Raw genomic sequence first — 27,351 nt, forward strand, 5'->3', positions numbered from 1 at the left:
CATTGCCCTCTGGCCTGGGCAGCTGGATGCTCACCTACTGTTTTCAGAAAACTCACATGGGATGTCAACTAAGGTTTTGTTTCTGCATCACAAAGGAAAATAGAACAGGGACTACTGAATCAGCTTTTCTTGAATCATAAGTTGTGATTTCTCCAGAAACTAGATAATGGCTGTTGAATTCCACAGTTGTTCCTGAGCATTTACTGAATGTCAAGCCCTGCACTGTGAGTGGATGGAGGCTGAGATGCCAAAGATGGAGTCCCTGTCTTTAGGGAGTCTCCATGGGCTGTGGGTCCTGACAGCCCCATGCTCTGCATCTGGGCTGGTGAAGGGCTGGTGGAGAGCCAAGGCGGGCACCTGGTGCTCTTTCTTCACCACTCCTTGTCTGCCAAAAGTCTTCCTTGACTGCCTCAAGCTCTAGCAAGTTCCCTCCTCTCCAGACCCTGGCTTCCTGTGGCGCCTACAGCCTGGATGATGTTCCCTACCTGTTGTCTAGTCTTCTCGGCATCACAGCCTCACCAGCCACATCATATCATATGCACTTCAGCAAATGAAACAACTGAAGTTTAGAGAAGTGAAATAATTTGCCCAGGATCACAGAGTTAATCGGCAAGCAGAACTGGAATCTGCTCTCACGTGGTCTGATTCCCAGGCCAGGGCTTCCCTTAGGACAGAGTACTTACTGTCCATCATCACTTGACCCTGAGAGGCCCCTCTTCCATGTCACATCAGCACTAGGTACCGTTTCTCTGTTTTTGTGTCCTTCCCTGAGGGCAGGGCCCAGTCAGCCTGATGTGTGATCCCCTGCTGGCACTGCTGGCCCAGACTCTCCAATAGGCCCACTGGATGAAGGATGGAGAATGAGCTCAGCACCTCTCTCCTACCTTCTCACTCCTCAGTCATCTGGGAGCAATGGGAGCAAACAGCTCTTATGAGCCAGGTGTCTGTCTAATTATAGCTGAGTTAGTCTTTCAGACAGTGGATTAAAAACATAACAGCATCTGAGGTCTTTTAGCTGGTTCTGTCTGGGTCAGCATCCTAACCCCACACATATCTAGGTTTGCAGAAATAGTAATAAGAAGCTGAGGCAACAATGACTTATGGGTCATTTAATACCTGTACCGCAGAGAGAAGCACCAAGACAGTCATCTAAACTCGAGAATTTGGTTGCCTAGTTTTACAGTGGATGTCTGCAACCAGAAGGGAAGCAATGAGGCTGTTGTCTTCCTCTGTGAAGGCTTCTAGTGAGTCAGGGGTTGCTGGTAGATGAAGGGCCTTTGTTCTGGTGGTGTTCTGGTGGTGTCATTGCATTATTTGGTGATAGCAAGAATAATCCAGTACACTCGCTGCACCTTTCACTTCATTCTCTGTCAATGACTGAGCCTCCCGGGAGGTATGTCTCTGTCTCATTGTTGTATTGGTCTTTCCTCCAGAGATCCTGCGGATAATTCAGCTGGACCTAGACCTCAAGTACAAGACCAACATCCGGGAATTGTTTGAGGAGTTCGACAACTTCCTGCCAGGCGCCATCATTGGCATAGCACGGGAGATGCAGCCCGTGTACAGGTGCGTGGGGGCAGCTGGCCTGCAGCTCCAGGGACCCTCCCTGCCTCTTAACCGCCCCCACCCCCCACCCTCCGCAGATGGGATCCACGGGTCTGCCGTCTTTCTGCACTCAACATCTTAGGGACACTTTTGTACTTATTGTTTACAGTAAATAGTTTGGGCAGCGGGGGTCTGTACCAAGACCATAGATGCTTACTTACCTCATTCATTTGGGACAGTTGGTGACATTTTTTCTTGTGGAAAGCCCAGCCATTTGGGTTCTGGTTCAGCTCAGAATGTTAAAATCTCAGGCTCTGTCTTACAGTGGAGGTGTCGAGATGCAGCTTTAACTTGCTTGTCTGGTGATGAACTAAGTTTTCTTGGCCTCTGAGTCACCAGAAAGCCCTCCTCTGTGTAGGGGGAGCAGGTTTGTCAGTGTTTTTCAGGGAGGGAGAGGCCGCACAGCTTTCGTGCACAGATTGGCATCGACCAGTCGAGTCAAGAGTGTGTTCTTATTCTATATATAGTGTTTTCCTTATCAGGTGCTCAGCATAGAGAAACTCCAGCACTGAGAACCCGGAGACACGTTCAAGAGTATTCATTGTGGCATCATTTCTAGTAGCCCAAACTGAAAACAGCTTAATGCTCATAGACAGCAGAATGGATAAATATAATACATTCATCCAGTTGAGTACTTGAAATAAAAATGAGCAGACAGGTACCTACGTGCACTGATAGGCAAGACTAAACTGTACTGTTTAGGGATGTAAATGCAAGTGGTAAATGTCATAAGGAAAACCAAGGAATGATGGCCCCAAACGGCAGCGTGACAGTTACCTGCGGAGTGGGTGGGGGAATGGGAGGGGCGTGGACACGGGTGGGCATTGCTCCTGGTTGGCTGCAGTGCTTTGTGCTCCACTTGAGGGGCTGTGCATGTGTTTGTGTGTATTCCTTTGTGTGTAATATATGTCTTACCATTTAAAAACATTTAAAAAGAGAAGGAAAGGCAGAAGCACCTGCAGGTTTTCATTATAAATCAGGCCCATGACCCTGGGTACAGAGACTTCCACATTGCTGACTGTTCCTCCTCTGGGCAGAGCCATGGCTCCCCCAGAGCCTGGAGCTGGGGTTTTGCTGCCCCCTGAGCTGGCCTACCCTTGGTTCTCAGTGCATACCCTCATGTTGACTCCCAGTGGGCATTCTCAGAGCCAGGCCCAGTCTTTGGAGAGCCGCAGGACAACTAGTGACTCAAGAACACACATTTCTCAGAGAGAGGAGAGTGACAGCCTTGGCTGGGTTGTAGTTATTTGCAAGACCCAGATCACATAACAGGAAATTCCTGCAAGGCCCCTGAGTGAGTGGATAACTCCTGGGCCAGGTGGGCTGTTTCCCTTACATAATCCTCTCACAGGTTGCCCTGGAGTCACGCAGTAGAGCCCCTTACTCTGCTGTGGGTGGGGAAGAGGAGACTTCACTCTGTGACTTGCACTCACAGCAGCACAGCCCCACCCCTTCCTACCCCCTTCCTTCACCTTCACACAAGGCGTATGTTAGGTCTGTGGTTGTTGGTTTAACCAGGGGAGGAGGTGGAAGGAACACTGAACCAAGAGTCGGATGTCCTATGTGCTAGTCCCAGCTTGGTCACCACGCTTGGCCTTGCCATCTGAGGGTGGGAGCAGGTGGGCTCTGAGACCACCGTCCTCTGGCCCTGGCATTTGTGATCCCAGCCCTTCTGACCCTCGCCATTTCCGAGTCATCTTTGCTCATCCTGAGGTTGCTTGTCAGCTGGTGAATTCCTCACCTCTACACAGGGCCCGTGCCCCGAGGATCGTTAAACCAGGCTGACTATTAAGTACAATTAGAGATGTGAGGCCTTCAAGCCATGGTTTGGAATTTTTCTCATGCAATACAGATGAAAACCTGATCATGCTTAACTTAAATGGTATTGGCCAGAATTTATCTTTTCTGTACATCAGAGATTTTAGAAACAGTGAAATCGAAAATCAGTTTAATTAGGCTTTTCAAAGGAAATGTTTGAAAGATTTTAGATCCAAAATGAAATTGAGTTTTCTTCATCTTCAGAATCCTTCATTCTGCATCATGACATGAGACAGAGGAGACTCCTGTAGCCGGGCTGGTGATAAAGTCCAGAAGATGCCCTGTTTGTAGGGCTCAGTCTGTCAGAAGCAACAGAAATGAAAAGTCTTTTACTTCCTCTTCCCCTCTTCCATCCCCTTCCAGCCGAAATGTTTCTAAAGACCTCTGATAATTAAGTCTGCAGTGACTGCCCTGTGCTGATCTGTCCCCACCGGCTCTGAGTAATTTGATACTTGCCTTCTGTCTCATGCTTGGGCTGGGAGCATTTGGTGCTGGCCGGGGCAGGGAACTGTGGTTTTTTGCCATCTTCCGTAAGAAAACTGGAGGCTCCAGTAGCCCTAAAGACCGAGTGTTAGTTGTCTGCCACTCTGCAGTCTGTGCCCGGGTGTGAGTGTTTATAGGGAGGGGGGAATGAAGGCAGGGGAGTAAACAAGGCCTGAACCAGGGCTGGCAGAGCCAGGCCCCCCAGAACAGCTTCAGGCCCATCTCCGTAGACGGGGCTGGTGTAGCTGGTGGGGAATCCCCCGTGGCCGTCTGCCTTCCTCTGTAGGCACCCGGTCCTCCCCCAGGAACTGGCCTGTAGACTGTGAGGTGGGCAAGGTTTTATCATAAACAGAATCTGTTAGCATCTGTGCAAAGAAAGGAAAATTTAGAAACCAAATGGCACAAAAGCAAACTTAGCTGATGAACAGAGCGCATTCTGATCTGGAAATTCACTAAGCAGAAATAAATCTAGACCTTCTCAGCTGTGTTATTTTTATAGTCACTTGTCCGAGAGTTACTATACTTCAAAAAAGGCACATATTAAGTCATTTTTATGGCTGTTTCCCTTTGATTGTGTGCCATGAATGTTAGAAGCTTGAGGGGCTGGAAGAGAAAGTATTTCCCACTGTACTTTTGACAAATAGCTTTTTAAAAAAACAATCCCCCCCGCCGCCCCAAACATAGCACCACGTCAGCTGTGTGTTCTAGAAAATGATGTCTCATGGGATGCTAGCATTTTGATTAAGGACCCTTTTCCTCTTGGGCCCCTGTAAAATTTTGTTGAGTCAAATGTCTCATGACTTTCCTCATCTGAAAACTGGGGAGCAGTGGTCATCTTGGGTGGAACATTGTCCTTCCTTTCTTGATTCTTTCTCTTCTTCTTTGCTAGGAAACTCTAGTTAGTTAGGCAGTGTGGTTAGTTGGAATAAGTAGAGAAGGGTCTAGTGCTTTCTAGTCATAAATAGCTGTGTTTCAAATACGTGTTAATCCAGGATGCCATTGAGCATTTTCTTCCTTATGAGTGTATTGGAAAAGTAAAGAAAACTGTTAGACCCTGTTTGTGCATAACCTATAAAAATCATAAGGGTGTATCACTTGGCAGAGCAGCCATACATAGAAGAAATGACTCAGATTATACTCAGAAACCATGGATTATAGTCCTGCCTTTCACGAATTACCCATGTGGCACTGTGCAAGTCGGTTGATTCTCTGAACTTCTGTGTTTTCACCTCTAAGTGGGGATAGATATGTCTAATACACAGAATTGCTGAAACGCTCAAATGAAATAAAACGCATGGAAGTTTCTGGTGTAAAAGAGACTCTGGGTAAAGAACGCTTCCTCCTTCCCACCTTCATCATCGTAGCTCCCTTAGTGTTTTCCTCTCCAGCTGATTTGTTGTTCCATATACCTCCTACTCTACCCCACCCACAACAGATATGGTTGCCAGTTAAAATACAGGATGCCCGGTTAAATAAATTTCAGATAAACAACAAACAACTGCTTTATGTAAGTATAACCCAAATGTTGTAAGGGGATATACTTACATAAAACAAGTATTGTTTATATGAAATTGAAATGTAGCTGGGTATCCTACAGGTTTCCTTTCCTTTCTTCCCTTCTTTTTTTCTACATTTGGTAGTTCTACCCCTACTCAGGTGTTAGAACCCCCCTTTTTAGCAACGGAGAGTGATCTGGCTTTTCTATAACATCCTTGAGTGAATGGGAACAAAGGGTATGGAAGCGGGAAACCAGTGGGAAGGTGGGAGGTTGAGGGGCAGCCTTCAGAGTCTTCAGGAGACACCAGGCCTGAGGTTCACCCAGCCCTCTGCAGGAGCCAGGGCCAGACTGTGGGTAGTTGGGTAGGCCCCTGGAGCTAGGAAGCCCGGCAGTGGCTTAGCTTCAGGCCACAGGGCTCCTGCTGAGCCTGGAGTGAGTGAGTGAGAGTGTGTGTGTTGAGGAGCTGGGGTAGCAGCCATTGGTCACGGTCACTCTGTCTTGAGGCTGGCCACCTGAGGAGCTGTTGAATGGTAGCTTTTTATTGCGGGCCACGGGCTTCTGGTTCATTCTCTCCTGGCTCCATTGGCTGGCTGTATGCTGGTTTGAGCCCAAACCCACCATGAGGTGGAAGCAGCAGGCAAATCCTGTCAACTGCTGATAATGACACCAGGCAGGAATTTGCTTTTGCGGTTTATATTTTAATGGTGTCTACTCTTCTACGTTTTTAGGTCTTGTGGTTTTTATTGATAGCATTTGTGGCGGCCTAACCTCTTTCCAGATGCTTGAAATAAAAGTGTCTAACTTACTTTCAGGCCTCTTTTTCCCATTCCTAGCACTGGAGAAGGGCTGTCAGGGATGTTGGGAAGGAAGTGAGGACTAGCACAGAAGTAGGAGGGGAGGACAGGGACTGACACCACCTCTGCCACTCATGGCTGTGTGACCTTGGGCGAGTTTCCTGACCTCTCTGAGTTTTAGTTTCTTTAGCTGAGACCTGGAGATTATAGCAGTACTGTATAATACTATATATGGTGAAGTTGATTGAAGGCTAAATTAGACAGTGTATCTGGCACAGACTAGCACTTCTTATTTGCGATAGCAACTTTATCCAATCCCATTCAGGCACATAGTTCTGTGACCTTAGGGAGGTCACTTAACCTGTGAGGTTCAGCTCCCTCATGGTATGTAAAGCTGGAGCAACTGATAATTTAGCATAATTAGTGTTGGTATTTTGGCTTCTCAGCATCTGTCATCGGAGAAGGCAATGGCACCCCACTCCAGTACTCTTGCCTAGAAAATCCCATGGATGGAGGAGCCTGGTGGGCTGCAGTCCATGAGGTCGCTGAGGGTCGGACACGACTGAGCGACTTCACTTTCACTTTTCACTTTCATGCATTGGAGAAGGAAATGGCAACCCACTCCAGTGTTCTTGCCTGGAGAATCCCAGGGCCGGGGGAGCCTGGTGGGCTGCCGTCTATGGGGTCGCACAGAGTCGGACACGACTGAAGCGACTTAGCAGCAGCAGCAGCAGCATCTGTCATGGCTTCCTGGGTGGCCCAGTGGTAAAGAATCTGCCATTGCAGGGGACACAGGTTCCATCCCTGGGTTGGGAAGGTTCCCTGGAGAAGGAAATGGCAACCTACTCCATTATTTTTGCTGGGAAATCCCATGGACAGAGGAGCCTGGCAGGCTATAGTCCATGGGATTGCAAAGAGTAAAGACATGACTTAGCAACTAAACAACAACAAAAACAGCATCTGTACCCCCTTCCTATATTTGAGAAATTTCCTGCTATATAAGCCTGCCTCCCTTTATGGAAGACAAAAAGGCTGGAGACTTTCTTTCCTGGACTCCATGCAGCTAGGGTTCTGTGTTCTTCTCCATCCCTTGAGAAAAGCACCATCAGGAATTTAGAATCTATGCAGGCGGGTTTTATACTTTAACAATATACCCTAAGCAAAGTGAAAGTGAAGTCGCTCAGTCCTGTCCGACTCTTTTCGACACCATGGACTGTAGCCTACCAGGCTCCTCCGTCCATGGGATTTTCCAGGCAAGAATACTGGAGTGGGGTGCCATTGCCTTCTCCAGGAGAAGCAATATAAGGTATTTGCAAAACAGAAACAGACAGTATTGCCAGGAGAAAACAGTGAGTCCACAATAATGGAGTGAAATGTTAACATGCCTCTGTCAGAAACCAGGAGCTCAAAGAGGCAGAAGGTTTGTGTGCCGAAGATCACAGCAGAGGAGGAAGGGCGGGGGCGTGAGGAGGACAGGCCGCTGGGGCAGGCGCCTGTCCCCTGTTTCACACCGGGAGCCTGCCTGGGGGCCTGGCGGGCATTTCAGTGCCCCACTGAGAGTGAACCTCTGGCCACTACCTGCTTCTGGACGCCAGCCCTTGGCTCCAGTGGTTTCTTGTCCATGGACATGTTTGTCTCATTTTTCACCCCCACTATTTTCCTTCCTCTGCTGCATTCCTTGAATTTAAAAAAATATAAGACTAATTTTTCATTAAAAATTCAAGCAGTATACAAAGATGATTATTTTTCCAGAAATTTTCTACAGATTTATCAGTGGTGTGTATGTAAGTGGACTCATACTTTATATACCCTTGTGCATCTTTCTTTATTCACTAAACAGCATGTCTTGGCCATCCTTATCCCTAACTCAGTATTCCTGTATTAGACATTGCTAGTCTCCCAATATGTATTTTTTTATGTTTTATCTTGGAAAGCTTCTAACATAGACACAGGTAGACAGAATCATGTAGTACTCTAGGTGCTTTAGTATTATAATATTCATGGAGTTTTAGTAATTATCAACCCTGAGCCAACCTTACATCATCTTTATCCCTATCTATCTTCTCTTACCGCCCCTTCCCAGACACTCCCATTATTTTCAAGAAAACCCAGTCAGCAAACCATTTCATTGGTAAATATCATTTTAAATTTATCATTAAAAAAAAAATTCCATGTGCTCGTTTCTGGATATGGAGCTGAGAGGTTGTGTGAACTCATGGTGTCATTTTGTCTTCAAGTTCCTTGTCCTGAAATCAGTTTATATGAGGGAGGAAAACAGACAGACACAGCTCTGACGTCTAGCCAAGTGACATTTTCCGTCCCTCTCCAGATTGTCTTACGTCGGGATGTTAACGTGGCGGTCTTGTCTGGAAGGTTTTACAGCCCATATAAATCCAGGTCCATTGTTCACCAGGCATGAAACGCTGCATTATAAGGTAACTCTGCCACCACCATCATTTCAGGATGAGTAAGCTACGACTTGCGGATGAAAGAGAGTAGATTTTCATCTTTCTGCTGACACCTGAGGATGAATTTCTTGGCTCTTGTTCTTGTGTTTTTTAAAAAAAATTAACCAAGATTGAACCTGTCAGTTTCTATTAGAGTTAAATCTGAGTACAGAGAGAAAAGCCTGCCAGCTTTTAAAATAGTGGCTGATGAAGAAGCCTTGTATTCCTTCATCCCTGGGAGTTAGAAGACAAGGCTGACTGCTTTTGCGGAGCCCGTGTAACCCGGCAGCAGTGATGTAGCCCCTTCAGGAGTCACTAATAAAAGGAGAGAAGAATACCTGCTCTGTGGTAGAGATAAAAATATTACAAGATTATTATTTTTAATGGCAACATTGGGAAAATGTATTTTAAAAGGAAAAAGCTGCATACAGAAAACCCAAGTGGAACTGTGTTACTGTTAATGTAATTATTTCTTCTCTGATGGTTGTGCCCCCCGGGGAAGTTGTGAATATCCAATGTCATCTGAAGGTCATGGAGTCAGGGAGGCTCCTGAAGGCTGAGCACCCAGGCTGAGATGAGGTCCTGGTGGGGACCATGTGAGGGACTTCCCTTCTCTGAAAACACGGCTCATATCAGCTCTTGTGTCACCCTGGGCAGTATGAGTCCTCTGGCACTACTGAATCAGTCAGATCCATGGCAGGGTGCCTGACACACATGTCATGGGAAGAATGAGTGAGGAAATGAAAGGGCAGATGGGCGGGGCCAACTTGCATGCTCACTTTGGAGGGTGCAGTCCAGGTACCCGGCACACAGTAGATTTTTACTGAATACAAGACATTGTTTAATAAGAGGGGACTTCCTCAACAATGTGTTAACCAGTTCTTAAGTAAGAGTCCATAGGCCCATCGCTGGTGTTTTTATAGAAATCGCTTTTATTTTCTTTTTAGAGACAATCCGTGGCATTGTTATTCTCAGTTTTTATTGGGTTCATCATGTGTGAACCACAAGATTACGAGCTTTGAGGAATTATGAGGTAGATCACATGGTTCCTGCTTTCAAGGAGATTATAATGTGAGGGAGATGGGCGGTTGGAATTCAGTAAAGACTCAAACACCCAAAATGCAAACTCCAAGTTGCTGCTGCTGTTTAGAGGTTTCCCTTGGATGAACCACAAAGAAGCTTTACTGTAGGGACTGGGAACTTTACTCTGTGCCCATGTCATCCTCAGTTTCATAGTCTGCTGTCAGAATTCTAAGGCGTGTATGTGTGTATATATGTGATGTTTCTGTCTTTCTTCTGAAAGGTCTCTTGGGAGGGCACTGGGGTTTGCTGTGCAGGTATAGCCTCCAGAAAGCATGCTTAGATGGACCTGGCCCTGTTCACAGATGGAAAACTCCCCGGCAGGCTATGGCCGTGGGCCTGGCTGAGCAGGAGAGAGAAACTCGACCCTGTGCTCCAGAAGCTGGCAGCCCCATTGGCAGGACCACTACCCTGGATGGCTCCTCTGGGGGCCCTGGTTGGCAAGAAGCCCAGCAAAGGATGACAGGCTGTCCTTTTTTGCATTACTACTTGTTTCTTTTGCCAGATAAACATCTTCTTGAGAAATCCTCCTTTGTAATCTAGGCAGCAAAAAAAGACTTATCTGTAAGCATCTTCCTGGGGAAAAAAAGGCAAAATAGCATAGCTGATTCATGGTGACACATGTACCAGAGGGACTTTCTGTGACAAACAGTGTGAAAAGGGCTGAGTTAGGCGTGACTGGCTCCACGTGAGGGGAATTTCAGTATGGCTTCACGGCCACCTTGGGCACACATTTCAGCCACATGACTGCATTTCTGCAGGTGGTTGAAATGGATAGTTAGCCCTGAGGCCCTCTGCCTCGAGGTTGACTGCAGAACTGATACTGCAGAAATATCAGGCGTTTCACCTGGACCGGAGTTTGGAATGAACCCCTTAGCTCCTACCCTTGCATTGGGTGACTACGGGCCGTTAACTGTTAATCGTAGAGCATTCCTATGATCTTTTGTTTGGAGGGGGCAGAATTGACCCCCCATATCCAGGAGCTGCCCATAGGAGCACTTTGATCCAGGGACCTAGCCATCCCCAGCATTCCTGTCTTCAAGATTTTTCTATCACTGTTTGTAAAAGGAGATGCAAGGAACCAGAATTGCTTCCCATATAATAATCTACCTGTCCATGCCTCTATAGTGAACACTCATTATGAGGCTTGCTGTCCAGATGGGCTTCAGAAATATGAGGTCAGGGAGCTGCTTGTGGGGCTTCATTACTATCAGAAAGCGTGGAGTGAGTGCCAGTCCATTAGGCTGCTTCTCTGGTTCCCCTTGATCCCCCTTGGCCCTATAAGGAAACACTGCCTCCCTTAATAAATGAAGCCCAGGGTCCTCAGAGAGCATAAGCAAGGGAAACCCTTTCCCTAACTGCTAGGACCATCTTATCTCATTGGATCCAAGAATCATGAACTTGGAACTGTAAAGAAAGGAATATAATTCTAGTGCTCTAACTTGGCTCAGCAGTGAATGAGATTTTCACATTTTAATAATGTGACTATCATTCGTTGGTATTCAGCTCTCAACCTGGAAGATCGTGTCTAAGCATGGTAGAAGTGTAAGGGGGAATCATATATTTTTTTAGAAGGAATGACCGGAACTGGAGCAGAGGGGAAGCATCTGCATTTCTTCTGCCTCTTCCTTCCTGCCAAGATGTCAGCAGTTTGGGAAGAGCACCGTGTGATCTTGGTCCTTCGGGCCATCTCTCTACTCACACCTCACATCCTCTCAGCTGCTTTCAGAGATTAAAGGCATCATACAGATCAGTGGTCCCCAACCTTTTTGGCACCAGGGACCAGTTTTGTGAAAGACAATTTTCCCATGGACTGGGGGTGGAGGGAGTGGTTTGGGGATGATTCAAATGCATTACATTTATTCTGCATTTCACTTCTATTATTATTACATCAGCCCCACCTCAGCTCATCAGGCATTAGATCCCAGAGGCTGGGGACTCCTGATCCAGATGATTAAGCAATGTATTTTGTATGAAAGGAGTATAGAGAACCTTTGAGGCCTTGTTGGTGCAGAGGAGACTGAAACAGGCAGCCACAACCTGGGAGAGAGATGTGGGTAAATGGAATACCTGGATCAGCTGCGGGTCTAGGTGCCCAGCAGCCACCTACATGGACAGAGCAGAGGAGCCTCAGTCTCCAGTCCACGTGCCATGTCACATTTGGGATCAGATACTGAGTGGTTTTTATTTTAAAACGAGAGAACGTCCGGTTGGGCTCTCAAAAGCAAAGAGGATCATCTAGTTAATGTAACATCTTATAACAGGCACAAGAATCATTTGTGATTCAGGAACTCAGGATCTAGCCTGTAGCAGTGTAATTTCAGGTAAATGCCTTCAGGAAGTAATACAAGCTTTTGAAGGTTTAAAAATGGATTGTGGCACAAAAGGATGGAGAACAGTTGATGGAACACCCATCTATGCTCTGGTTCTTAACTGATGCTTTTGATGATCTTGTTTGTTTTGCATGAATATGAGCCCAGTGCTGCCAGGTGTTTAGATTTTTTTCCCCAAGAAAAGCCATAAATCTGTTGTTAATGTAAGAGTTCCTGATTTTAAAATAGTGGTAATCAACTCTGCTGGCCAAAAAACTCCAAATGGTACACCGGATTCAGCTCAAGAACTCCCAGTTTGAGACTTTGGGTCTGAAAGTTCACTGAGGCAGAAAACTGACTGAATGCCTCTTTTTGTCAGCCTGGACCTTCCCAAGGTTTTGGTTATTGGCTGATCCTTGGATGCAGACAGTTTTTGGGTGCTCAGACTTTTTCTCAAATGTTTTCTGTCTTTACCTGAAATAGTTGATTTTTGCTGGTAATTCAAAATTCCATCAAATGATTTTCTAACTAACCTCACACTTACATAATCATAAAATGCCAGGGCCAAGCATAATTCTTGTCCAGAAATGTAATTTGGGAAGAAAATAAAAAGATTCCCAGACTTCCATTTATCAGAGTGGCAACAAATTTAATGTGTATGAGAAAAATATTTAAACTCCTCTCTGTGTCTGAAGGTGCTTTTAAGAAATTAAAGGTCTAGATGGGGAGGAAAGGAGGAGAGAAGCCCAAGGCAAGAGGGAAGGGGGAGACGCATGGAGTCATGTGGCAGCTCTACATTCACTGCTTCCATCCACCATCCTGCCTGTTCAGCGCTACCTCATGAACAAGCCAGGGACGTCCTGGCCCGTGGGCACCCCAGTCCCAGGCTTTGTTGTCTGCACAGGCATAGGAGTGAGGATGTTGGGATGCTGTCAACACATGCAGAGTGCCTCCCTGATGGCCCATCTGAAGTCAAATAGTCCTATTTTTCCTGGACAATAGATTGGTTTCCCCTTCTGTACAACCATTTAGATGTCCTCCTTTTTCAGTTGACTAACAGAAACAGATGGTGATTGCAGCCATGAAATTAAAAGACGCTTACTACTTGGAAGGAAAGTTATGACCAACCTAAACAGCATATTAAAAAGCAGAGACATTACTTTGTCAACCAAGTTCCGTCTAGTCAAGGCTATGGTTTTTCCAATGGTCATGTATGGATGTGAGAGTTGGACTGTGAAGAAAGCTGAGCACTGAAGAATTGATGCTTTTGAACTGTGGTGTTGGAGAATACGCTTGAGAGTCCCTTGGATTGCAAGGAGATCCAACCAGTCCATCCTAAAGGAGATCAGTCCTGGGTATTCATTGGAAGGACTGATGTTGAAGCTGAAACTCCAGTACTTTGGCCACCTGATGCAAAGTGCTGACTCATTTGAAAAGACCCTGATGCTGGGAAAGATTGAAGGCAGGAGGAGAAGGGGATGACAGAGGATGAGATGGCTGGATGGCATCACCAACTCGATGGACATGGGTTTGGGTGGACTCTGGGAGTTGGTGATGGACAGGGAGGCCTGGTATGCTGTGGTTCATAGGGTGGCAAAGAGTCGGAGACGACTGAGCAACTGAGCTGAACTGAACAGGAACCTTAGAGCCAAGCTTGGGTACACCTAAATCTTGCAGCTGTCTGTAGAATGCCTGCTGGTGTCTTTGCTAGCTTAAATAAGTTCTTCCACAACAAGATGGGGGGTGGTCAGATTTAAAGGGAAGAAGGAGAGGAAGCTGGATGGAGCCTGGATTAGTCTCCACTTTCTAGATCTGGCCGCCTGTTGTAATTAAAGATAAACATCGTGAGAAATAGTCCTGGAGGAAGTGCAGTGTGGGTGGGGTGACCATTTAACTTTACCATTAAATTATTGTTTAAACTGGAACACTTAGAGAGCGAAGAGAGGATGCTGTTAATAATCATGCCAGGACCACAAGGGTGAACCAGACCTGTCCTGGGCCACCCAAGGGTGTGTAATCACCCTCAGCTCAAGGCAACAGGGCAGGGAAGGATGGAAGGACAAAGGCTGGTTCAGGGATGAGGCAGGGGAAGGAAGTTGTGAGAGACTGAGGTATTCAGGGTCAGAAATACTGCTGAGCTTGGCATTGCTCGGGGATTCATCATCTGTTAGGACCAGGAAGGGGATGTTGGGCAGTTCTTGGGTCCAGAATTTGGCTTTTGACTGGACTTCCAAGGTGCAGGGTGAAGGCAGCTCTTCCCTCTGAATGCATCTTACCAGGCCTGCCCCCCCACCCCCGCTCCCCCGCTGCTCCTGGCTTTCTGTGTCAGTGTGGGAGCTGTGGTTGGCTTTCAGTTGAATGGGGGGATTGGGCGTCTCTGTTGGATGGGATCAAACCATGTAGTTGCTGACTTGAGAACTGACCACTGGATGTGGAGGTGGTGGTGGTGGTTTAGTCGCTAGGTCGTGTCTGACCTTTGCAATCACATGAACTGAGGCCCACCAGGCTCCTCTGTCCACTAGGGATTTGGCCATAATTCCATGTGGAAGGAATCAAAAGAGAAATATGAGGGTGAGGTGACTGCCTCTGAAAAGTGTAGACGCTTTGTTTTCACCGTTGATTTTTGGCTAGTCTTGAAAATTCCGAAGAACTGCTTTTCGTGCATGCCCGTTGCACATCAGAATTTCACCAGGGCTGCTGCCTTTCAGCCTGTGACTGGAAAAGGCTGCCCCTGTGCTTCTGTGCACTCCAGAGGGCCTCAAGGTGGGGGTTACGGGGCTTGTCTCCTGAGAGGAGGGCGGAGGGCTCAGGAAATGCCACCTTCTGTCTCCTGGGTAGGCTGGTATTCTGTCTGGATCAGAATCAGCAGAAGCTGAGAGGGTCCTGGTCTGGGAGAAACAGGCCGGGCTGTAGGTGAAGGCAAACTCTGGGAGCTGGGGATGGATGGAAACTCAGACTCTGTGGGTTTCACAGGCCTGGCCCTGGAGTCACCCAGGATTACCTTAGGCAATTAAAACAAGCTGGGCATTTCTGTCTTGGTGTATTTTTAGGAGGTGGCTCTTGACCTGTTATCCCTGGATATCTGAGCTTACACACGCTAACCTGGTGATACCAGTTTAGCTCTGAAGGATTCCACAGGTATTGGTTGAGGGCCTGCCCCATACCAGGCTCAGTGGGCAAGCCACAGGCCCCACCCTCAAGAGAGTACAGTGTGGATGGCTGGCCCCCACTGCTCTGAGGGGCTGAGCACCCTGGAAAATGTTCTGTGGTTGCATTCTCATAATTCAGAGGTTGCTTCCTTCCTTGCTTCCTTCCTGCTGCTCTGAAGGCCCTGGTCCCCTCTGCCTTGCTTCACACCACTTTCTGCCTATTAGAAGCTCCTTAGCCAGACTGTCCACTTGACTTTCAGTTTCATTTCACCCTGGACACAGTCTTTGACTCACCGACAGCTGCGTGTTCTGCAGCCAAGGACAGCCTATCCCATCCCTGTCCTCCACAGTCCCTAAGTAACCGATGACTTCACTCTCGCAAACTCTCTTGAACTCCTACTGTATGCTAGGTGCTGTGCTAATTCTAAAGTCCAAACTCCTTAGCCGGCCACCCAGGGACCTTCTCTTCTCCCCCTGCCCCCTCCACCTGTTTCTTGTACCTTTTGCACAAGACCCTGACCCCCACTGTCTCCCAGAGAGGTGCTCACCTCACATGTGACCTTTGGGGATGCTGTTCCCTCAGCCTAGCATGCTCTCCCTCCATCCCGCTCTTCTGTTTGCCCTGCTTATCCTTTGAGGCCCCCATTTCCAGAGAGCCCCTGAGGGCCTCCGTGGTCCCAGCTGTAACTCCCACTCCTCAGCACTAGCTGCCCTGAGTTATGAGCAACAGCTCATAACTCAGCGGCCAGATGCTTCCTGTGTGTGTGTCCCCCGACAAGGCTGTGAACTCTGAGGACAGGGCACTTGGCTGATAAAACATTAACAAAAACATTACCATCCTCTCTCCCAGTCTCACAAGTACAGTTGGGAAGCCTTGAACTGAAACCAGGCCTCGAGCCGTTATCCAACTCTGGTTCTCTGAGAGCAACCTGGAGTTTTAAGACTTGGTTATTATTTTCAAATAATGGCGTGAATGATCAAGAAGAAGTCAAGGGGACTGAATTTTAGCCATAGGGATAAAACCAAATCACTTGATTTTCTGGGAATATACATACTCTCATTGCATTGTGAACATAGATTAGAATGTTGGGAAATTATCTGACCTCAAAGTTAGACAGAGCTGGGTAGACTGCTACCACTCACTACTTATATAACTTTGCATAATATATTAAAACCTTTTAAAGCCTCGGTTTCCTCATCTGTGAAATGGGGATATGCCCAACTTATTCCTTATAAAGTGATTTCTGCTCCCTGCACCATGGCATATTTGAACTATGTGATTCAGCTGTGGCAATGCAGATAAAAGCATCACTGGCCTAGTGCTGTGGGTGCTCAGTGAACAGTTTAGAATGAAGTGATGTCATATGCACATCACACAACTCCAGGTGCAGAGGCACTCCGTGAACGACTTGCTTTCCCCTCTTCCCCGACCCCGTCCTACACAATCCACACCTTTCCTTGGTGCTAGTCAGTAGTCAGCAGTGCCCCCAGAGCTCAGAGGGGCTGCTGAGGGTGGGAGGTAGGGCCGCCTTTTGAAGCCAGAAGGACTTTGTCCGGGCTTGGAAGGGCAGCAGGCCGTGCAGGAAGAGGCTGCACCCTGCCTGACACGAAGCTGCCACTGGCCCTTTTCTCTTCACAGCCTTTGAGGTTCCAGGCCAGTTGCATGCCCTTGGCCAGAATGAAAAACATGACTTTACTTTTCTTGTCCTTGGGCCAGAAGACCAGTGTGGAAAGCCCAATGGCAAAGGGGCAGAAACTGGCCAGGTTGGAGCTGACTGTGAGTAGCCATCTGTGTTTTGAAAATTCCAGACTGAAAATAGCTCCCAGCATACAATGTCAGGGGCTTTTGAGGTACCAGTATTAAAGCATTTCGAGCTTCTCCTTGTTGTGTGCTTAGCCCTGCAGGCCAGTTGGCCCTGGTTCCCCTGAAGGAGGCAAATGGCAGATGCAAGCGTGGTCTCTGTGGTTCGTGGGCGTAACCATGAAGCAAAGCCTGAGCTTATGGGACTTGACCAACTTGAAGTCTATCCACCTCCTTCTACATACTTGTTCCCTGGGGTCATGTCTCAGTTTGAGAACCTGTCTTCTACATCCAGACTCACGTGATGGTCTGACCATCTGACACCACTTTTGTTCCAGAGGCAGAGAATAAGCTCTTTACTGCCTTGGGTCTCCGCTTGGTCCTTTCTCATCTCAGCCCTTAGACAAATGTGCCATCACCCTACCAGAAACTCAGGTTGTGCTGTGAGCTTCCCGCTGCAGCTTCTTGGCGCCTGCCAAGGTGGTTGGAATGGCACTGCAGTCCTTTAGTCTTGAGCAGGGTTCAGCTCTTTCCAGATTGGCTTCGTATCTGCTCCTTATACTAATTCAGCAAAGTAGGAAGGCAGATAGTTTATGCCAATTTTGCAAAGAGACTGATTTGGGGATGGACTATGTAAAGAAATCTGCCTGTAATGTGGGAGACTGGGGTTCGATTCCTGGGTTGGGAAGATCCCTTGAAGAAGGGAATGACAGTCCACTCCAGTATTCTTGCTGGGAAAATCGCATAGACAGGAATCTGGCAGGCTTCAGTCCAGGGGGTTGCAAAGAGGTGGACATGATTGAGGGACTAACACACACTAGATTTGCCTAGGGTCACTCAGTCACTTGGTCAGGAGTAGAACTCGGGTCCCTCTGCTCTGTGCTTGAGGTCCAGGTTGATGGTTCTTGGCTCCTGCCCTCTATTTAGTGAATTGTGAGGCAGAGGATCTGGAGAGGTTTTGCAGCCTCATGCTCAGCACCTCCAGCCTTTTTGGGATTTACAGCATATACAATTGCCCTGCCCCTCCAACTACATGTAGCCCCAGGTTCCACAACTATGATTCAGCCAACAACCGGTCAAAAAAAACCCCAGAAATTCCCAAAAGCAAAACTTGAATTTGCCGCATACTGGCAACTATTTGCATTTTATTTACAACTATTTACATAGTATTTACATTGTGTTTGGTATCGTTAGTAATCTAGAGATGATTTAAAGTATATGGGAGGATGTCTGTCGGTTATATGCAAATACTACTTCAGTTTCTATGAAGAACTTGAGCATCCACAGATTTTGTATTTCTAGGAGGCCCTGGCACCAACTCCTCACAGATACCCAGGAAAGACTGTACTGACTTGCATGTTAAAGACAATCACTGTCTTTCCGTTAGAACGTTTTAGAGTTCCTTAGTGTTTGAACCCCGTGCAAACTGCCCTCCCACCTCTATCCACAGTTGTATCTGGCAAAGCCTGGATTTCTGCTCCGACCTGTACAGATCCCTCCAGCAAAAATGGTTTTATCGTTTTTCCTCACAGCACAGTGAGATCCCTGGTGATGGGTGCTGTGATGAGTGTGTAATTATAGAGTCTTGTGGATGGCTGTTCTCAGTCTGTTTCTTGGGATTTTTCATTTTGGGGGAATCTCAGTGGTGTAGGTTTTAGTGTGAATTGTGTCCAGTCAGGCCACTCATAGCATTTCTACTAGAGAGGGAGTGTTTTTAATAATTAGAAGGCCTGAGTTTCATTTTCATGATACTCTGCAGCTTGACTTGGATTAAATTTCTCTTACTGTTTGGGAAGCTTTAGAGCATTTTCCTTTCTTCTTTCTTTCCTCTCCCAACCCCATCCATCCATTCCTTATCCACAACCCATCTAAAATGATAGGAAAGATTAACTGGGTGTCTTTGATGAGTTTCAGTATCTACCCATTAACTTACAGAAATCCCATCCTGCTCTTTACTGCAAGAGCATCTTGTTTCTGCTATAGTGCCTTCCCCATGAGCCCTAGGCCCTGGGGTCTGTGTGCTGAACCAGCCCAGGTGTGGAGGTGCTCAGCATGTCATTGGTTCTTGGAAATTGAAACCACCTGTGCTTTCCCTCCCTCCTTCCTATCTTCTTGCTGCTCTTGCATTCTCTATCGTGCCTAACACTCCTGCCTCATCCCACTGAGTGATTGTTGGATGAAGGGATGGAGAAAGCCTTGGGTGGCTCGAGTCAAGTCACTTCCCCTCTATTTGTCCTGGGTTCCTCCTTTATAAACCGAGAAGGATGAATTGAAGTGACTTTCCTGATTCGAACAGACAATTATAGACTCTGTTAAAATAATCAGAGAATCTCAGGCATAAAAGAAACATTTGGGGGCATTTTTTAAATTCCCTGTGGAGCATGCCTGACTTCTTAGGTCTCAGCTTGATTACCTCCCACGATAGGGAACTTGCCACTTCCAAAGCAGCCCATTATTTTATTGTTGGCTAAATTCATAGGAATGTTTTGCTGTATATTAAATTAAAAAAAAAATCTGCTTCCCTGTAGTTTAAACATCTCTTGTCCTCACTTCTGTACTCTGGGGCCACATGAAGATGTGTTTGTATATATGTGTTGTGTGTGTGTGTGTGTGTACGTATGTATTCGTCCCCACAGAAGTCCTTCAGATATTCAGAGAAGCTCTCATTTCCTCTGAATCATCTTTTGTGTTGCCCATACACAGCAAGTTCAAGGTTTGCGTTTTGGAACTTTATGGCTATTTACATAGTATTTACATTGTGTTTGGTACCGTAAGTAATCTAGAGATGATTTAAAGTATAAGGGAGGATGTGTGTCGGTTACATGCAAATGCTACTCGAGGGCCTCTGCTCCCTGGAGCTTCCTGACAGCTGGATCCCATGGCCATGGGGCATTAGTCACAGCTGTGGGGGATTCCTGTTGAGCAGCTTTGAGACCATACTGCCTCTGTCATCACCTAAACATTAGCTTAAATTTTATACTGGGATAAAAATAAACTGAGCCCCTAGACGTCTCTGGTATACATCCGGCCTCTAGAGGTTTTGAAAAGCTTAAGCTTCACACACACACACACACCGGGTTCTGGTGCAGAGCTGTTGTCCTGACTCTCAGGGCTGGGTGTCTGGCCTTCTAGGAGGTCCTGGGGGCAGGGGATCCCAGCATTTGCAGAGCAGAAGGGCCCAGCCTCTTGGGTTGGGGAAGCCGGGGTACTTCCGTCCTCTCAAAACTGGCCTGAGGGGATGCTAACAAGGCAGCATAGTGGAGAAGTTAAGGGCACAAGCTGGACTGGGTTTGAATCCTGGCTCTGCCACTTGCTGTCTCTGTGACCTTGAACTGGCCGCTTGACCTCACTGTGCCTGGGAGCATCATCAGCAAAACAGTGCCTGCCTTGTGGGTAGGGGCAGGGCTGTGAGCACTGAACAAGTTCATGTTTGCCCAGTGCCTGGTACAGTGCCTGGTATAAGTGCTCTGTGAGTATTTGTAAATAAGTGAAGCAGTCATATCACATATGCAGTGCGGCACGTGGTGATTGTTCACCAGGAAAAGGCATCCAAGAGGCTTGAAACACCGGATCATCTCCTAGTGGTGGTTCTTCTAGCAGACGGGTTAGAATATGGATCAGTATCATTTGAGAGGCTGAAAAATCTGGTTTTCTCTGGACCAACACATTCTTTCAGAGCCGGGTAGATGCCATCTCTTATGGGACAATTTCTCCAGGTGGTCTCTGGTCACGTGTTCGCCTGCAGTCCTTATAAAACTGTCGGGTGCCTATTGGACGCACCAACATTTCTTCTTCTTCCTACTTTGTGAGAAAGGTTCCGCCCTTGCTCTCCCTCCACAGAGCTGGCAAAGCTGTCCACCTGCAGACGTAGCTGCTGTGACTCTGGGTCATTCAGGAAACGTTCATGTTCCACTCCTCATCACTGCCTGGCAGCCACCTTTGCATTTGGCAGGAGGTACATTTCAAGCTTCAGCTGCCTCTCTCTCCCCATTTCAGGCTCCTTAGTCTGCCTTATTCCTTGTCTTCATCGTCCTTGTTCCACCAGACTCCAGAGACCATGCTGGTGTGAACACCTGCCCATCACCTCCACCCCAAAAAAGGTCTTTCCGGAAAGATGCTGTATGACTCTATTTTTCTAGAACTCAATTAACTGGAAGATTTGGTAGCTGCTTTTGCTTTTGTTAAATGAGAAAATCCAGTTTGTCAGAATATACAGTTTTGATAGAGGATTATGTGTGGAATCAAGCATACTGAATTGTCTTCCTTTACTTTCTTCAGTGGCAAAGTGAGAGTCATGTTGTGTGTCTCACAGAGTTTTTAGAAAATCTGCAGAAACCTTAGAGTGCTGTATCTCTGAAAGATTATTTTATTATTAGACTTGAAGCCTCCAGCTTCACCAGGATCTCCTGAGTGGTGGTGTCAGTTGCAAACCTCCAGGTCAGGGAAGAACGGAAGCGTGGCGTCACTTTCTGGCTCTTCAGCACTGATTTGGTACATCCGGAAGGCTATACATTATCTCTCCAGTGAACACTAATGTCATTCATACCTCCCAAACTTCACTTTCCTCTGTTGCAGTTTAAATTAATGGTGAACAAAAACATACTATGTAATAGCAATAATTCCTGTGCCAGGCACCGTGCAAAATGCTTAGGTGTTTAATTTTCCCAGCTCCCTGAGGTCAGTACTGTTTCTGTCTCTATTTTACAGGTGAGGGAATAGAGGCCAGGAAAGGCAAAGGTCATGCCCAGGGTGTTACAGCCTGTAAATGGGGTTGGCACTGCCCCAGTCACTGCCCTTGTTCCCTGCGTGTGTGGGCTGGCACTGATGGGCCCTGGGTGGGGGGCATGGTGGTGGTGGCCTTTTGACTGTCCATCCTGTATAGAAGGAACGCTCTCCTGAAAATGACTCATTATGTTAGCCACCTGCAAGGGGATCAGTGTTTCTGGGAGGATGACAAGGAAGCATCATGTCTGGTGCTGTTGGGTCTGTTTAGACAGGAGTTGAGACAGGCACTGGCTGTGTGCCCCCAAGAATCAGCTGCCTGGCATCCAGGTTTTACAGCTGCCCCCTTGCTAAACTATGGGGGAGGTCACCCCCTTCCCTGGGGCTCCAGGGTTGAGCCCTGGGCTTGGTCTGACTCCCTGACCCTGGAGTGTGTGGTCACCTTTTGGCTGTGGTTCGATTAATTGCTGTTGTTCAGTCGTTCAGTTCATGTCCGACTCTTTGCGATCCCGTTAAATGTAGCCCACCAGGCTCTTATGTCCATGGGATTGTCCAGGCAAAAATGCTGGAGTGGGTTGCCATTCCCTTCTCCAGGGGCTCTTGCAGGCATTGAGGAGAAGGCAATGGCAACCCACTCCAGTACTCTTGCCTGGTGAATCCCATGGACAGAGGAGCCTGGTAGGCTGCAGTCCATGGGGTCACTAGGAGTCAGACATAACTGAGCGACTTCACTTTCACTTTTCACTTTCATGCATTGGAGAAGGAAATGGCAACCCACTCCAGTATTCTTGCCTGGAGGATCCCAGGAATGGAGGAGCCTGGTGGGCTGCCGTCTATGGGGTCGCACAGAGTCAGACATGACTGAAGTGATTTAGCGGCGGCCACAGGCATTGAACCCGTGTCTCTTGCATTGGCAGGTGGATTATTTACCACTGAGCCACCTGGGAAGCCCTGTTCGATTAATACCTCTTCCTTAAAGTTGAAAGAAGAATGAAGTGGATCGCTGGTGTCTGGGGCTCTGTCAAGGCAGCACCAGGAAAGGGGTCAGATGTTGGCCAGCTGCCCTTGGGGGTGGTGAGGTTGAGGACTTGGAAGGTGGGGCAGAGGTTCTGAGGCTGACTGTAGAAAGGCCATTTTCGGCAGCAGGAACAGCCAGAGTGAGGGGAGAAGTTGGAAGGGGCAGGGCTGGGTTTAGGGCTGAGGCAGAGGGGCTGGAGCCCAGGGGCTGCATAAGAGGGAAGGGAAGTTGAAGGCAGCCAGTTTTTAAAACCTCTAGTGTTTGCATCTGTGCTCACCCGTGTGCTGCAGGCTGGCCCGTGGGCCATGTGATGAGCGTATGCAGCCCTCCAAGCACATCCCTGACCCCTCTGACACTGGTCCTACCGGCTCAGGGTGCAGACATGGCCCCACAACTGCACCAGGCAGGCCTTGGGCCTGTAGCCTCCAGTTCAAGAGCCAGGCTCCCACCTTGGGCCCCTTGTCTGAGTTCCAGCTGCCTCAGCCCTGTTGGGTCCTTACTTCTTCAGGACTGAGGTCCTGGCTGGTTCCCCATCTTCCTGTTGGCCCTCCCGGGTGCTGCCCACTTGCCCGGACTTTATCACCACATATACTCACTGAGCTCCTTAGGGAGGACCAGGAGAGACAGTATCCCCATCTTACAGAATCTACCCAAGGTCACAAAACTAGAAAATGGAAGCACCTGGCTTTGAGCATAATCTGGCCTTCTTTTTACTACATGGTAGCATTGCATCCTGTGTGGTGAAATTAGCCCGCTATGTCGGCCGCCTGAGAACACTTACTGTAGAATTTTGTCACCTACCTGCTGCTCTGCCCACCCAGGCCTGCCCAGCTCAGGCTCCGAGAACAGTCTTCTCAGAAGCAGGTTCTCACCTCTCACTTTGAACCATCACTACCTTGTTGACTTAGAACCATGGGGAGGAAAGAGAGTGGGTAAGAGTGTCGTACGAGTAGAGTGGGGCTTTCAGGAGACGCGTTTTCCTGCTGCAGCAGATTCCAAGCCATTCTTCATCATTGCTGACGAGTGCATTTTGCTGCAGTGGCAGAAATAGCCATGTGAGAGCAAGCCAAATGTTTTATGTCTAATTTGCTCCAGGATGGCTAGCTGCAAAGTGAAAGCCTGCCTTTGCTTGCAAGGTGCTGATGGGAATGTGGACCTAGGACTGAAAAACCCACCTGCATAGTGGGAGGTCAAGCCAGAGCTCGTGTCTTGCTGGCAATGGGCTGCAGGGCCCTTTCATGGGCCATGACCATGTGTGTTTAAAAAGGAGTGGAAAGGGGGTGGGAGAGACCTTCTCCAACTGGTTTGGGTTCTGATTCTGGGGTGATTGAGCCACATGGGGGTCAGAGCTTTGGCAGGTAGGATGTTGGTGCCAGGACAGAGGCTGCTGCTCCCAGCAGTGGAGGAGGAACAGGTCAACATGAGAGACGACATTTCTGTGACTCATTTCTGAGAGTAGGCAGCAGGGGAGGGGGCCGGATGGCAATCTTGGAGAGAGGCGCCTGAGTGTTCCTGCCTGCAGACCTTGACTGGCATTGCATTTGCAGGTCCTGAGCTGCACAGACCCCTGGGGATCCTGCCCCCATGAGGCCCTGCCCGCCTTCCTTCCTTGTGACTTGCAGGACAAAGCCACATACAGTATGGTGTGAAGGCCCCTTTTGATCTCGCTTCGACTGCTCTTTTAGACCCGTTTCCCTCCTCTCCCTGTGCCCTTCCCTGAAGCTGCATGCACAGGGAGCTGTGTGTGGGTCTGGGTGCAGCTGTTTAGAGTTTCAAAGGTGCTGGCCTGAGTCCAGCCCCTCCAGATCGCCTGTTGTCTCTGTTCTCCTTCTCCTCCAAGGCTTTACACATGCCTGTCCTCAGTGTGGCATGCCCCTCCCTGGCTCCAGCTGTTGAAATACTACTTGTTTTGTAAGCTGAGCTCAGGCATAACTACTTCCATGAAGCATGCCCTGATCACTGCATTATCCCTGATTGAGGTCTTCCTTTCCCTTTGCTCCTGAGGCTCTTTGCTTATGGCTTTGATGTGACCACAGCGCATCTGTAAAGTTTTTGAAAGCAAGCAAGTTCTACCCTCACTCATCTCTGTAACTTTCACGCCTAGCCCAGCCCCTCCTGGCAGTTTCTAGAAGACAACAGGCTTCACGGTCTCGTCTATTGAGTGGAACCCTTGTCACTTCAAAGTCAGCTCCAGAGTCATCTCTAAAGGTGCTGCTGAGTGAGGGCTTCCCATTGAGGGGCTGCTGGAGCTGTACCCAGTGTTCCTCAGACAGGGACCCGCAGATCTAGCAGGAGGTCCTGGGAAAAGTGCATTACACAGAGTATTTGCTAAGCCTGGCAAAAAGGCAGGAGAGATATACATGTGGTCAAAAGCACAAGAGAAGGTGCTCGACATCAATAGTCATCAGGGAAATGGAAATCAGAACCACAGTGAGATACCACTACACACCTACTCGATGGCTCTAATAAAAAAGGCAGGCAATGACAAGTGTTGGCAAGGATGTGGAGAAACTGGAACCCTCACACATTGCTGATGGGAACATAAAATGGTGCAATCACTTTGGAAAACAGCCTGGATGTTCCTCAAAAACTTAAATATAGTTACCATATAACTCAGCCATTCTACTCCTGTATATGTGCCCCAGAAACTGAAAATATGTCCACTCAAAAACTTGTCCATGAGAGCTCATAGCAGCATTGTTCATGAGAGGCACGAGGTGGAAGCAACCCTAATGTCCATCAACAGATGATGTATAAATAAAATGTAGTACCTCCCTATTGGGGAATATTATTTGGCCGCAAAAAGGAATGAGATGTTGACACATGCTGCAACATGGATGAAATGAAAACATTATGCTTAGTGAAAGAAACCAGTCACAAAAGAGCACATATTATATGCTTCCATTTGTATGATGGGTCCAGAATAGGCCAAAGTGATTGCTTAGGGCTGGGGTGGTTGGGTTTGGGAGGTTTGTGGGAGTGATAGCTAAAGGGTCCTGGTCTCTCTTTGAGGTGATGAGGAAAATGGTCTAAAATTGATTGTGGTGATAGCTGCACAACTCTGTAAATATACTAAGGAACACTGAATTTTGTACTTTAAATGGATGGATTCTATGGTATGTGAATTATATGTTGATAAAACTGTTGTCAAAAAAATAAGGCTGGGAGTAGATATACTGCTACAATTTAAGTGTAGATGTCAATGTATGTGCTACAGTCTGTTTTTCAAGGAAGGAGACATCTTTTAATGCTCTCCCTGTCCGCCTGTAGCCTACCACTTTTCCTCACAGCAACTGACAAATCCGTCTAGCGTCATTTTTTAAAGATGAAAATTTTAATTTCATTTTTATGATTGAGCTGCCCTTTTACTTTCCAGGAGAATTAAAATGACTCAGCTTACCTTTGGATTTCTTTGTTGGCCACTAGGGCAACACAACTCGACTAATCTCTTAGTGCTGATGGTTCCTTTCGCTCATTCATTCATTCAGGCATTCAGTCACTCATTATTTCACTGCAGACATTTATCGTGTGCCAGGGTTCTAGAATCTGAAGAGACAGACATAAAAGTTTTCCCCATCAAGGAGCTTGTAGTACAATGGGGGAGACATTCACGTAAGCAATCGATGGATCAGTATTGTGATGGTGGGCTCTGTAAGTACATGGAGAGGCTGCTGAACTCAACCAGGGGTGATCAAGGAAGGCATTAGGAAAAGATGACTTATTGGAAGACAAGTAGGGATTGGCCAAGAAGAAAGGACATCTTAGATAAAGGGAACTGCATGGGCAGCAGCCAGGGGGTTTCGAGGAACTGTGAGAGTTCAGTCTGGGGTGCGCCGGTGCACAGTCTGACATGACCCTTAGAAACCACGCAGAGGTCTTTGTTCTTTGTCCTGGAGGGGATGGGGCCTCCTTTCATTTGCATTTTCAGAAGATCAAGTTGGCTGCATGCTGGAGGTTAGATTGGAGAGGAGTGAAAACACAGATGACTGGGGTGAGGGTGAGATTTAGGGAGGGGGAATTGGGTAGGAGCCTGAGGGCACCACAGGACATTCTGGTGGGTGTTTGTGAGCTGGGAGGCACTGGGGGACATGCAGGCTTTGGCTGGTCGCTTGCTTCCTGGATCTGAGCTAACGGTGCTGACATAAGCAAACCTGGACCATGTGTGTCCCTGAGTCAGCCAGCAGCCTGACCGTGTGCCGCCACAGGTCAGGTCCCGTGGGCCCTGGCTCCCAGCATACCCAGGCGCTTCTCTGGACTCTGGGTGATGATCTGTACATTAAGGAGGTGGATTTACTGATTCCTTCCAGATCTGACATTGTTCTGTGTGATGGGAGATTATGCATTTGCATAATCATCTCTTTTGATGATTTATATAATCATTTCAGAGACAGTTCTCTGAAATGACAGTTCAGATTCATTTCTGATCATCTGTCCACTCTGAGAGACTTCCAAAAGCTTAGATTTCAGTTTTTTTCTCCCTGCCTTTCTAAGGCCTCCCTTTCATGCACTGATCTGTGACATTTAGATTTACTAGGGAGCTGTATTGGAGGCTTTTTCCAAGGTCTCTTTCAGAAGGTGATGTACATCACAGGCGGTTCAAGTTCCTTCCACCCTTGCCTCTCAG

The 27,351-nt window shown here is 47.7% G+C and overlaps 1 protein-coding gene across 1 annotated transcript in view; it reads left to right on the forward strand.

The window, feature by feature from the left end:
- XXYLT1 (xyloside xylosyltransferase 1) overlaps positions 1-27,351 on the forward strand; it is a 173,198-nt gene that overhangs the window by 98,359 nt on the left and 47,488 nt on the right. Inside the window, exon 3 of the mRNA XM_027537931.1 lies at positions 1,434-1,566. Coding sequence (XP_027393732.1) covers positions 1,434-1,566 — 133 coding nt within the window. The remainder of the gene's footprint in view (positions 1-1,433; positions 1,567-27,351) is intronic.

The sequence above is a fragment of the Bos indicus x Bos taurus genome, chromosome 1 (genome assembly GCF_003369695.1).
Source record: "Bos indicus x Bos taurus breed Angus x Brahman F1 hybrid chromosome 1, Bos_hybrid_MaternalHap_v2.0, whole genome shotgun sequence".
NCBI classification, from domain to species: Eukaryota; Metazoa; Chordata; class Mammalia; order Artiodactyla; family Bovidae; genus Bos; species Bos indicus x Bos taurus.